A 14288-nucleotide genomic window follows, 5' to 3' on the forward strand; every position below is an offset into this window, starting at 1 on the left:
CTTATTGTTTAAAGGTAATTGAAAAGATGTGTGTTAATGTAGCTTAAAATGTGTACATGTTCTGACAGGGTTGGACAAACAATAAGGACTGGGACACAACACATGGAATTACGTATCATTCCAAGGTAGATAAAACTTAATACTGAAGTTTATCGTTTGTTAATGTTAACTAATGTAGTAAATAGTCAAATTATTTTGTCAAAATTTATCTAAATTGAAATTGGGATTGTGTTTATGCACCATCTAGCAAGAGGAATAACTATGTATGAAACAGTACAGTAGCAATGTGATTTCAAGTGGTGATTTGCTCATCCCTGACAGAGAACGTGTTGAAATTTACAGGACCAAGGTGCTAAATCCTACTCAGAAATAGCTAAGGTATACTGTATTGAAACGTTTATGGCATACATTCCTTTAAAATGATTAGAGCTGTCTTGGACATGAAGTTATGAAAAGGAAGTAACCACCTTTTATGATTGAGAGGAAATGAAACCTCTCAATCTGAGAGGTGATATAATCTGCTCTTGGGCAGCACAGTGGTGTCATGGTCAGCACTGTTGCCTCACAGCAAGAAGGTTCTGGGTTCGAGCCCAATGGCTGGCAGGGGCCTTTCGGTGTGGAGTTTGCATGTTCTCCCTGTGTCTGCATGGGTTTCCTCTGGGTGCTCCGGTTTCCTCCCACAGTCCAAAGACATGCAGTTAGGTTAACTGACTACTTGAAGTTGCCCATAGGTGTGAGTGTGTGTGAGTGCACAGAAAGGAACTGGCCACCCTACTGCTGCAATTCTGGCCAAGTCAAGCAAACATGGTTTGCCTCAAGCCCGGATTGGGTTCGGCAGTGATGATGACGAATCTGCTCTCAGTTTTTGCCATTTTGCTGATATTATTTTATCCGTACATCTGAAATACTATCTAAAGCCTATCAATAGCACTGTGCTTAATTATTTGGCTTGTAATGGAGTGAAAGTTCACTTTACTCCTGTGCTCCTAGTAAAACTACATTTCATCAGTTAATATTATGATCCTGTGCATAACAACCACATCTGTTTGGAAAAGATGTAAACACCCAAAGCCAATCTAAAAACCATTCAACATTACTGCTGCTTTATTTAAATATATGTCTGACTAAAACGCCAGATTTAAATGACCATCCACAGGGGAGAAAAGACAATACTGGCAGGCATAAAAGAATACTTCAGTTATTAAAAATGTAAGTTACTGACAAAAATATAATACACCTTATAAAACACGTAACAAAATAACAGGTATTTGGTGCACACATGCATGTGCATGCACACAACACCACACACACACACACACACACACACACCAAGGTTGTTCTGTAGATCATGATGTGAGAAATTATACCAAACTGAAATGCATATTTATCGGGAAATGACCTGACGTTAATTGAATAAATAAAAATGTGGTATTGTGGGTATAGTGCCATAATCTATATTATATAAAGAAATAGCACCAAGTGCATTTTAATTCACTGTATGTCCTTAAGTTATTGTTAATAATAAGGACTTTCTTTGTCTTGCTACATCTATGGATAAAATGGTCTAAAGCAATATACCATTTGTACAGTTTACCAGCTTTTAAAGAGATCTCCTACAAACTTCTCCGGCTTAAATACAATAAGCTTGTACAGACATATGCACGCATTTACACCACCCTAGCAGATGTATCACTTGCCATACTTGAAATGTGTTAGTTCTATGGCTTATTCCATTTGAGATCAAACATCTGTTTTGAGACACCGTGCAACACAGGATTTGCCAACAGCATTTATATTGAGCACAATTCCCCTTGTGATTATTTCACAGTTCTAAGAATTGCATGAAATTATTTTAATTTCTTTCCTGTGAGCTCATTTTCACATTCATAGGCTACTTAGTGATCAGTGTTGTCCCTATCCATTATTAGCTCCATCTTGCAATGGAGGCTTTGCTACATTCCTTATGAGAGCACTAACAACTCAGTCCAAGGCAGTTTGGGGTCAAAAATAATCCCTCCGCCGTGAGTCATCACTGATGAATGATGGGTTCCATTGTGCTGGGTAAATGCAAGAGTGCCGTGAACCAGGCAGTCCTGAGAATGGATAAAGCCCATTCCTCTCCAGATCAGCATTTCGCAGAGCTGGCTGAAAAAATAAATACATAAAATGTCATTTATGGGATGTAACCTAAATGCACTTAAAAAAAAAAAAAGCTGTTCTATAAGCCAAAGAAGGAAGCCCATACAATATGGCAAAAATCATAGCTATTTTTTTTGTAGTAGAGTAGTAAAAGTAGAAATCATTTTGATTAGAGTTATTTTGATTACGCACAGAGTAATAGATATCAGTCATCTGCAAGAGATTCTTGGTACTGCCATTTTCTTGCATCTCAATGGTCTCCCTGCCCCACTCCATTGATACACGACTACTCTTGGGAAATTCACCATATGGAGACATTTGAAGATCCCCACTTTTGAAGATGATTTTGTTAATGTCATTTTTGTCCTTCCTGTAAAAGAAGGCAATTTATAAAGATGATTATTCATAAATTATACTGCATTATTAATGAAGGACAGAAAATATATAAATATAAGCTAATATACCTTTTTCAGCAAAAGAGTATGTTTTAATTGTATAGCTTAATACTTATTATGCAATAAAAAGTCATACGTACTTGCAACATGTTACAATCAGAGCAATGATGACGATGAGCAACAACCCCACAGCAGCAGGACAAACCACCTTTGCGATCAGCCCATAAACTGTACCAAAGAAAAAAGGTTTAGCTTTTGAAATAATGCCTAAATGCCCTGTAAACATACTAAACCCTTTGCGTTTCTTGATTTCTGAGTTTTATGCTGATTAAGCTTTGTTTTATCCTGAATAAGCTTCTGTAACAAATATAATTTTAAGTTTCTTTGAATCACTTTTATCAGTGGAAAAAAAAGCATGTGACAAGCCACAATATATGAGATCTTAATACTAAAAATGATAGAGAAGGAATATTGGATATTTTGATAGGCCTAGGAAAACATAAAAGGGCACTCACAATTATTGCAGTTGAATCCCCCAAATCCAAATGGACATCTGAAAGACACATGCATCAAAATCAAAAGTCGCACCTTACAGATGTGCACAATTCATGTAAATATTAGTACATCTGTTCCTTTAATAATCCATTTCAAACACACACACACAGTACTGTGCAAAAGTCTTAGGCACCTTATTTTTTTTTAGTACAAACTTTGTTATAGACTTTTATTTTATGACTTCTACATTATGGAACCAGTACAAAAACACTTCAGATTTCCAAACATTAGTTTTCCAGCACAAAATTTAATGTAACAGAAAAATGTTTATACATCCATAAAGAAAGCAGCATGTTACATAAAAGACCACTTTTCAGACAAAAATGTTTATATATTTAACAGTTATTCCATGAAATCGAGTCGTATATGAGCTGACAGCCAAAGAGGTGTGTAGCACCGAGTGGGCTATAAGCCATGTATGACGAGTTTGAGTGGAATAACTGTTTTATTCTATCCACATTCATTGGATTTTGAAAAACAGAGCATCTTTATTTTTAATTTTTGCAAATTCGCTAAATAAAAACTTTATACAAAACGTCCAACAAAATAATTTCTGTTCAGAATGTAAACAAAATTTGTCAAAAATGCTACAATAATAATTCTTGAAAAATTAAAAAAGATTTTTATTCCATATTTTGTTGCTTTTTTCTTGTATTTTTGGGGTTTTGTTTTCCAGTAGTTTTTATTTCATCCTTGGTTGGTTCAATAACACGCTCCGCCATTTTGTTTTTAAGAACAAGAAGCCTTTATTTGTCACACGTACACTCAAGCACAGTGAAATTCATCCTCTGCATTTAACTCATCTGAAGCAGTGAACACACACAAGTGAGCAATGAGCACACACACATACCCAGAGAAGTGGGCAGCTATGCTACAGCGCCCAGGGAGCAGTTGGGGGTTAGATGCCTTGCTCAAGGGCACTTCAGCCCAAGGCCGTCCCATGTTAACCTAACCACATGTCTTTGAACTGTGAGAGAAACCAGAGCACCCAGAGGAAACCCATGCAGACACATGCACAGAAAGGCCCCCGGACTTGAACCTAAAACCTTCTTGCTGTGAGGTGACAGTGCAAACCACTACACCACCGTGCTGTCCACACAGTATAAGCTGATATTCTAGTAGTAGAGTAGCCAATCAGAGCGTGCGATTGCTCATATCCAGTGAATGTGAATAGAAATATATGTTTTTATGTATATTTTTATGTCTCTTATGTATATAGATTACATATTCATATCAGGGACAAAATGTCTGCGATACTCCTGCATTACTGTCTGAATGGAATCTTTAAGTGTTATTTTCTCCCTCTTCACTTTTGGGGCTAACTTGACTTAAATCCTTAAATGTGAAGAATCTGTAATTTTCAGAACTATAGAGAGTATAAAAAAAATGCACCATGTGAAGGCCACCACATATTTTAAATGCATTTTGTTCTATGTAAAGTTGTGTAGTACAGACAGCAATTAAATGTTGAATTTCAAAAGCACATAACAGGCACTGATAAAGTCGAAAATACTTACTTCATACAAGTTCCATTAACAAGTTTAAAGCCATCACCACAGTCTGGAATGAGGAAAAGGACTTGAAATTCACGTAAAAAGTATTTAATATACAGTGCTGTCAGTACTGATGGGAACAGCAAATCACATGCTTATCTAAAACAAACAAACCTACTGTGGTGCTTGAAAGTTTGTGAACCCTTTAGAATTTTCTATATTTCTGCATAAATATGACCTAAAACATCATCAGATTTTCACACAAGTCCTAAAAGTAGATAAAGAGAACCCAGTTAAACAAATGAGACAAAAATATTATACTTGGTCATTTATTTATTGAGGAAAATGATCCAATATTACATATCTGTGAGTGGCAAAAATATGTGAACCTCAAGGATTAGCAGTTAATTTGAAGGTGAAATTAGAGTCAGGTGTTTTCAATCAATGGGATGACAATCAGGGCCCTGTACTACGAACGGAGGTCAACCTACCCAGAAGTAACCCAGGGTTCCCCCTCTAAACCGGGGTTGACAAAACCTGGTTATCTTGTTTGGGGTTAAACGGTACTACGACGCCAGTTATGAAGTTGATTTGTTGAACCTGTGTTAACCTAATCAGGGTTAATGCGCGTTCACGTGAAAGGGGAGGTTATCAGCGCAAATCACCACTGTTCACAATGGCACGGTCGCCGTACTTCACGGAGGAAGAATGCGCTGTCATAATGCAAAGCTACGAGGAGTTCAAAACAACATTAAGAGCAAAATCTAACACAGCGGCTGCCAATAAGGAGCGGCAAGCATGTTGGCAACGAATTGCCGATCGGGTAAATGCGCAAGTACATTCTCCCTTCTACAGGTTCCAGAACAGAAGTATAGGATGAGAGAAAGCTTCATGATCAATCACAAGTCACAGAAAATGGTCCTTCGACGTGGCCCCAGTCATATATAGCTTGTTTAATGTCCGAAAAATCCTGAATAAAATTTGGTATGGTAAATTCATGGAGTAGCCTACTTAAGCTGATATGTGCACAGAGTCACATGAATTAGGATGACTGACTGTTCAGTCCCTTTGACTAAGTCGGTGTATGTCCTGTGAACATTTCAGAGGCAACAGCAGTGCCAAACGCACCTGGCAACAGGTGAAAATGAAATATAAAAACATCATTCATAATGGTAAGTCTGTGTGTGTGTCGTTCTTTTTCTGTACTGTGTTTCAGATGAAAAAGCTTTTGCCCAAGGACAAGAAGTAGGCTAAACAGCATTTGCCTTTTATTTATTCAAGTGTTTGCCTAATAGTTCAAATTGTTTTGTATATAGTTTATAATGTAGTTGTGTGATATTAATGATAATATTGTGGGAAAACTACTTTGCACGGACGTTCATTTAATTTATTCTATCGTCATTTTGTTTGTTCTATTTTTGTGTATTTTATTTATTTATCTGTTTGTCTAGTTGTATCTATTTTTCTAATAATATATTTTTTGCATTAATTGTTTTTCCTATTAAAATCTTGTGTTCTTGTTATAACTTTATCTATTTATCTGACTGTTTAGTTGTATCTATTTTTGTTACAATTTCAATATTTTTAATATAAGTTTTTTTCTATTAAAATGTTCTTGTGTTATATTTATTGTAGTTGTATCTATTTTATATCTCAGACTTAAATATTTTTGTAAAACAAGTGTTTTTCTATAAAATATTCTTGCGTTCTTGATAACTATGTTCTTGAGTGGGTTCTTTTTTTTTTTTTTTTTACAGAAAAGCCGTTCTGCATGGACATTCATTGAAGCCCTCATTGTTTTTTAAAGGTTATTTATGAGCGTTTAGGGGTTACAATAATGTAAGTCTAGGTTGCTTTATATAAAAGGTATGTCCAGAAATATTGATGTCACTGTCTAAGCAGAGGGATCTGGCTTCTTTAGACGCTGTCTTCTTAAAACTGAATAAATATTTAAAAAGAGCCAAATGAGTCAGTCTTTTGAACGGCTCTTTTCAAAGAACGGATCACAAAGATGCGGATCCCATCAAAGAGCCATAAATCCCATCTCTAATCTGCGCTCCGATATCGCACGGGTCATCCAGGTACGCTGGCATTGTCTCTAGAGGAAATGTCGGTGGAGAGGTGGTGTTTAAAAAGGGTGTGGTTAATCGGAAACCTCGGGTTAACCAAGAACATAACCTGAGACGAGCAGGTTTGGGATGCAGCGTAAGTTGCCATGGCAGCATACCTCGGTTTGAACATAGCCAACTTTCGTAGTATGGGTTAATCGGGAAGTTACGCCGCACGTGATCAAGTTACTCTCAAAGTTACCCTGGTAAACCAGAAAACCCGCTTCGTAGTACAGGGCCCAGGTGTGAGTGGGCACCCTGTTTTATTTAAAGAAAGTCTGATCTTCACAACACATGTTTGTGGAAGTGTATCATGGCACGAACAAAGGAGATTTCTGAGGACCTCCAAAAAAGTGTTGTTGATGCTCATCAGGCTGGAAAAGGTTACAAAACCATCTCTAAAGAGTTTGGACTCCACCAATCCACAGTCAGGCAGATTGTGTACAAATGGAGGAAATTCAAGACCATTGTTACCCTCCCCAGGAGTGGTCGATCAACAAAGATCACTCCAAGAGCAAGGTGTGTAAGGCTACATCCACACGACAATGGCAACGAGATGTTATTTAAAAAAATATCGCGTCTACATGGGCAACGATCAGTAAAATATCAGGTCCATATGGCAACGCAACGCTTGCTGAAAACGATGCAATACACATGCCACACCTCTAGGGGCGCTGTAAGACGGTCCCTTCGGAGACACCAGAACAATAGAAGAAGTAAGGACGCATGCGCATAAACTATTATGCGCGAGACTTCATATTAGCCACAAAGTCAGAAAAATCTGTTCGTAAAATTACATTATAATGACCAAATACAATGAAAAGTATTTTTCCAGTCTCACCTGTGAAAGGTAATCCCATGTTATCTCGTTTGGACGGTAAACCTGTTGGTACAGTTAAACGCAGCACATGAATGAGGCATCTTTATTCTCCACTTTGACCCATCCAATATGGCGGCGAGGATGACGTATGATTCTACGCGGAAGGCGGCATCTTTAATGGTCTGGAATAAATTGAATGCTACACGTTGATGGATTAATTTGTTCTTCTACGCCCTTTTTGAGGAATGTATTGTAGGACTTAAACCAACATCTGAAGAGGTGAGATCGCTCCTTTTTTTCCCTATTTTTGCTGGCGGGATTGACTCTGCCCTAAGAACTATTCTCTCTCTCACTTTGCACCATTACACAATAAATATTCACAGTGAAAATATTTTATAAGCACGTTTCATTAACCAAGTTATAGGATTTGTTGACAACTCGCATCGAGTTCGTTACACTTCTACCCGGCGTGAAGCACTGACAGTCATGTGGTTGTGACGTCATCGTAAACAAATCCGTTCTACTCATCCAGACGACTTCGCAACGGCTCCGTTGCCAGATCTTTCCACTCTGGAACCCGTTCTCAAAAGATTGCGTTTTGGGGCACCCAAAACGCCGGTGCCGTGTGGACGCCAGGCCTAAACGATAAACAATTGTATCGGATTCACCTGAATCCGTTGCCATGTGGACAGGGCCTAACAGTCAGCGAGGTCACAAAGGACCCCAAGGTAACTTCTAAGCAACTGAAGACCTCTCTCACATTGGCTAATGTTAATGTTCATGAGTCCACCATCAGGAGAACACTGAACAACAATGGTGTGCATGGCAGGGTTGCAAGGAGAAGGCCACTGCTCTCCAAAAAGAACATTGCTGCTCGTCTGCAGTTTGCTAAAGATCACGTGGGCAAGCCAGAAGGTTATTGGAAAAATGTTTTGGTGACAGATGAAACCAAAATAGAATTTTTGGTTTCAATGAGAAGCGTTATTTTGGAGAAAGGAAAACACTGCATTCCAGCATAAGAACCTTATCCCATCTGTGAAACATAGTGGTGGTAGTATCATGGTTTGGGCCTGTTTTGCTGCATCTGGGCCAGGATGGCTTGCCATCATTGATGGAACAATGAATTCTGAATTATACCAGCAAATTCTAAAGGAAAATGTCAGGACATCTGTCCATGAACTGAATCTTAAGAGAAGGTGGGTCATGCAGCAAGACAACGACCCTAAGCACACAAGTCGTTCTACCAAAGAATGGTTAAAGAAGAATAAAGTTAATGTTTTGGAATGGCCAAGTCAAAGTCCTGACCTTAATCCAATCGAAATGTTGTGGAAGGACCCGAAGTGAGCAGATCATGTGAGGAAACCCACCAACATCCCAGAGTTGAAGCTGTTCTGTACGGAGGAATGGGCTAAAATTCCTCCAAGCCGGTGTGCAGGACTGATCAACAGTTACTGGAAACATTTAGTTGCAGTTATTGCTGCACAAGGGGGTCACACCAGATACTGAAAGCAAAGGTTCACATACTTTTGCCACTCACAGATATGTAATATTGGATTATTTTCCTCAATAAATACAACCCCGATTCCAAAAAAGTTGGGACAAAGTACAAATTGTAAATAAAAACGGAATGCAATGATGTGGAAATTTCAAAATTCCATATTTTATTCAGAATAGAACATAGATGACATATCAAATGTTTAAACTGAAAAAATGTATCATTTAAAGAGAAAAATTAGGTGGTTTTAAATTTCATGACAACAACACATCTCAAAAAAGTTGGGACAAGGCCATGTTTACCACTGTGAGACATCCCCTTTTCTCTTTACAACAGTCTGTAAACGTCTGGGGACTGAGGAGACAAGTTGCTCAAGTTTAGGGATAGGAATGTTAACCCATTCTTGTCTAATGTAGGATTCTAGTTGCTCAACTGTCTTAGGTCTTTTTTGTCGTATCTTACGTTTTATGATGCACCAAATGTTTTCTATGGGTGAAAGATCTGGACTGCAGGCTGGCCAGTTCAGTACCCGGACCCTTCTTCTACGCAGCCATGATGCTGTAATTGATGCAGTATGTGGTTTGGCATTGTCATGCTGGAAAATGCAAGGTCTTCCCTGAAAGAGACATCGTCTGGATGGGAGCATATGTTGCTCTAGAACCTGGATATACCTTTCAGCATTGATGGTGTCTTTCCAGATGTGTAAGCTGCCCATGCCACATGCACTAATGCAACCCCATACCATCAGAGATGCAGGCTTCTGAACTGAGCGCCGATAACAACTTGGGTCGTCCTTCTCCTCTTTAGTCCGAATGACACGGCGTTCCTGATTTCCATAAAGAACTTCAAATTTTGATTCGTCTGACCACAGAACAGTTTTCCACTTTGCCACAGTCCATTTTAAATGAGCCTTGGCCCAGAGAAGACGTCTGCGCTTCTGGATCATGTTTAGAGACAGCTTCTTCTTTGAACTATAGAGTTTTAGCTGGCAACGGCGGATGGCACGGTGAATTGTGTTCACAGATAATGTTCTCTGGAAATATTCCTGAGCCCATTTTGTGATTTCCAATACAGAAACATGCCTGTATGTGATGCAGTGCCGTCTAAGGGCCCGAAGATCATGGGTACCCAGTATGGTTTTCCGGCCTTGACCCTTACGCAGAGATTCTTCCAGATTCTCTGAATCTTTTGATGATATTATGCACTGTAGATGATGATCTGTTCAAACTCTTTGCAATTTTACACTGTCGAACTCCTGTCTGATATTGCGCCACTATTTGTCGGCACAGAATTAGGGGGATTGGTGATCCTCTTCCCATCTTTACTTCTGAGAGCCGCTGCCACTCCAAGATGCTCTTTTTATACCCAGTCATGTTAATGACCTATTGCCAGTTGACCTAATGAGTTGCAATTTGGTCCTCCAGCTGTTCCTTTTTTGTACCTTTTAACTTTTCCAGCCTCTTATTGCCCCTGTCCCAACTTTTTTGAGATGTGTTGCTGTCATGAAATTTCAAATGAGCCAATATTTGGCATGAAATTTCAAAATGTCTCAGTTTCAACATTTGATATGTTGTCTATGTTCTATTGTGAATACAATATCAGTTTTTGAGATTTGTAAATTATTGCATTCCGTTTTTATTTACAATTTGTACTTTGTCCCAACTTTTTTGGAATCGGGGTTGTAAATGACCAAGTATAATATTTTTGTCTCATTTGTTTAACTGGGTTCTCTTTATCTACTTTTAGGACTTGTGTGAAAATCTGATGATGTTTTAGGTCATATTATGCAGAAATATAGAAAATTCTAAAGGGTTCACACACTTTCAAGCTCCTACCTCTGCAGGTGCTGTCTTCTGGGTTCTTTTTGAAGTATCCTTCATGGCACTGACAGTATGGGATTCCATCAGTATCATTGCACACAGCATACTGAGTGTCACATCTCTTCATCTGGACTGAGCACAGATTTTTCACTGGAAGAAGAGTGGTGTCAGAGTTAGTCTTGGGCTAAATTTATTCTTAATTGTGTGGGGGTTTTTCATTGCTCACTCAATATTGTCTAATACAATGTTAAAAACACTGAGTGAACTGACATTAAGTTAGCAATATACCATGTACTAAACAGACAGTGCACAGAGAATACAACAGAGACTGACTGTTTATGGAGCACTTGTATGTGACGTCACAGCCGATCCAGATTGTGACAGACGCCATCTTGTCGGTCAAACGCCATATTCCGCCTTCTACTTCTACTTCTGCTTTTACTTCTACCTTTTCTTCTGGAAAACCCTACTATATACAATTCTACTACAACGGCTGCGGCTACAAGCTCTCCCTACCTGTGCACGTTTGTTATGATTTTTGTGTGTATTTTTGCGTGTTGTTCGTCTGTACCGGACTTCAATATCCACTACAACCATATGGACTTACTGGACATTGGTTTCCAGCAGAAAATGACGGTTTGTAGCGATTTCCATCGCATGCACAACATTCCGGACGAGAAAAAAAAAAAATTCCGGATGAGATAGTGAGACCAGCGGGGTCTCCGTGGATTGTTATCGGAAGCAAAGCGAAGGAGGCGGCGCCGGGAGCAGGAGCGGAAGCGAGGCTGCAGGCAGAGCCGGCCTGTTGACTAAGCTCAGAAAACAGCCACTCAAACCTCCACTGCCAAGCCTCTACCTCTCCAACACCAGATCCATGTAAACAAGACGGACGATTTGGAATTACAACTGGAATTACCTTATTCTATTCTATAATCGGCTGGTCAGTGCTATACTCAATACTTAAGTGACTTACCCATCCAATGAGGATTCTTGTTTACAAGATGCCACATCTGAGTCACTGACAAATCCTGAATTTCTGTAGAGAAAACTGTCCAGAGATTTATAAGCACGCAGTGCTTCACCACTGAACAGCGAGGGAAAGTTAATGAGGTAATTATACACGTCCGGGTATTCCACTGGCAGTTCAAAATCCGGTCGTGAAAACTCCGTCCGGTAAGCCATAAGGGTCACAAATCTGTAGATCGTTTATTTTAGACATATATCTAGTTATCTGTTCATTAGAAAAATGAGCCGTGTAGTCCGTCGGTTGAAATTGATCCATTCTGTACACGAGTGCAGCAGTATTCAGCGGTGTTTTTGACCGACAAGATGGCGGTTGTGTACTTTCCGGTCACGTGACTGCAAGATCTCTATAGGATTACTGTACCTTGATAAGTGAGCTGGTGTTGAAGCTTAAAGAAGCAGTGGGACTGTGGTTTGGTGCAGTTTCTGAGAGACGTCTGGATCCTGCAGAAGACGTCAATGCTGGTCACGTCAGCGGACATAGAAAACATGTTCACAGCCAAGATCTGCAAGTTGTTCAAATCCCTGCGCACAAAAACAATCAAGTCATGTCTGACTGAAATAAAACTAGTGCAATACAACGTGACTTTTTTGTGTAAGCTAGCAAAAACTATGAGATGGCAAAAAGTCTTTATCTAACCCTTACATGTGGTTAGTTTTATATAATATATGGCCAAAATTATGTGGACACCAGACCATCAGACTTATAGGTGGTTCTTCCCCAAATTGTTGTTACAAAGTTGGAAGCATACATTGTATACACTCTATACACTTGTACAGAATGTCTTTGTATGCTGTAACGTTACAATTTCCCTTCACTGGAACCAAGGGGTCCAAACCTGTTCCAGCATGACAATGCCCCTGTGCACAAAGTGAGGTCCATGAAGACATATGGTTTATCATGTTTGGAGGGGATGAAATTGAGTGACCTGCACAGAGCCCTGACCTCAACCTCACTGAACACCTTTGGGATGAACTGGATTGCGCCCAGACCTCCTTGTCCAAAATCAGTGCCTCGACTCACTAATTCCCTTGCAGCTGGATGAGCACAAATTCCCACAGCCACACCCCAAAATCTAGTGGAAGAACCCTTTCCAGAAGAGTGGACGTAATTATGAGAGCAAAAGGAGGACTAAATCTGGACGGGGATGTTAAAAAAGCAGATATGGGTGTGATGGTCAGGTGTCCACACACTTCTGGTCATACTATGTATATTAATTCAACTTGAACTGGCAACCTTTGTCTTAAGTCAGTCTACATAATATTATATATCTGAATAATAATAATAATAATAATAATAATGTATTCAATATTATAGCATTATAACAGAATATTTAATAACCATAAACATAAACTTACCGCAAAGTTGAACGTCTATAACCATGCAGGTTGGAGAGCGAGGCATTCAACTGGGGAAAACAATATATTTTAAAAAAACTATCATGAACATGAAATATCTGCCAGTCCATCATCATGTCCAATTAACATGGAATTGGAGCACACTGTGAATGTAATAATATATTAAAAATGATTCAAAAATTCACTAACTACACAATGTATAGGGAATAATTTTGAAATTATACAGTATTTCTTTGATCACTAAACTGGCAAGAATATAAACTGGTCCTGATTATAATCCAAGCATTTTTTAGGAACTACTGAGACTTAAATCTAATTAATTTAAATAAAATGAAATTAAACCTAAACCTAGATTAAATATAAAAACAAATCTCAGAAAACCAAGTTTGCATATACAGTAGACAGACGGACAGGACAGACAGACAGACAGACAGACAGACAGACAGACAGACAGACAGACAGACAGACAGACAGATAGATAGATAGATAGATAGATAGATAGATAGATAGATAGATAGATAGATAGATAGATAGATAGATAGATAGATAGATAGATCTAGATGAAGTGAAATGATGATTCGTGTTTTGTAATAGTTCTTTATTTTGGCTATTAACAGCAAACTGGTTGAACATGCCTTTTCATTTTACTTTTTACAAAGGTCTTCTGTGTCACTGTTTTGCTATAGTCAGATTCTCCAATAAAATATCACAGTTCTTGTCATCTAGGGCATTTGATATGCTTAATTACTGTAGCACCATACGCTATTGTAAAAATGCATAATGAACGCATAAGTGCAACATGTGAATGTAAGACAGGTGTGTTTTCACAGGTATGTTCTCTGTACATACCAACTGTAAGATCTCTTTGTGCGAGTCATGCAGAGAACCGTTCAAAGTGAAAATCCCTAAGAACGTCTTTGCTATGGGGTAGAATCACACACACACACACACACACACACACACACACACACACACACACACACGTTAATCACATGCAGAAATCATAAGCATTATATCATGTGATCACCTAACCACTGATTCTGAAAACTGTCTTTGAACAGTTTTGAATGCAGCCAGTTCC

The 14288-nt window shown here is 38.8% G+C and overlaps 1 protein-coding gene across 1 annotated transcript in view; it reads right to left on the reverse strand.

Annotated features, from left to right (window-relative positions):
• Nucleotides 1-1077: 1077 nt before the first annotated feature.
• Nucleotides 1078-14288, reverse strand: part of heg1 (heart development protein with EGF-like domains 1) — a 28508-nt gene continuing 15297 nt past the window's right edge. The window contains exons 5-13 of the mRNA XM_060930215.1: nucleotides 14057-14127; nucleotides 13208-13257; nucleotides 12213-12373; nucleotides 10841-10975; nucleotides 4607-4649; nucleotides 3050-3087; nucleotides 2675-2762; nucleotides 2332-2509; nucleotides 1078-2145 (exon numbers count right to left, since the gene is read on the reverse strand). Of these exons, the coding sequence (XP_060786198.1) occupies nucleotides 2002-2145; nucleotides 2332-2509; nucleotides 2675-2762; nucleotides 3050-3087; nucleotides 4607-4649; nucleotides 10841-10975; nucleotides 12213-12373; nucleotides 13208-13257; nucleotides 14057-14127 (908 nt within the window). The 3' untranslated portion in view covers nucleotides 1078-2001. The remainder of the gene's footprint in view (nucleotides 2146-2331; nucleotides 2510-2674; nucleotides 2763-3049; nucleotides 3088-4606; nucleotides 4650-10840; nucleotides 10976-12212; nucleotides 12374-13207; nucleotides 13258-14056; nucleotides 14128-14288) is intronic.

This window comes from Neoarius graeffei, chromosome 9, assembly GCF_027579695.1.
Source record: "Neoarius graeffei isolate fNeoGra1 chromosome 9, fNeoGra1.pri, whole genome shotgun sequence".
In the NCBI taxonomy this organism is placed as follows: domain Eukaryota; kingdom Metazoa; phylum Chordata; class Actinopteri; order Siluriformes; family Ariidae; genus Neoarius; species Neoarius graeffei.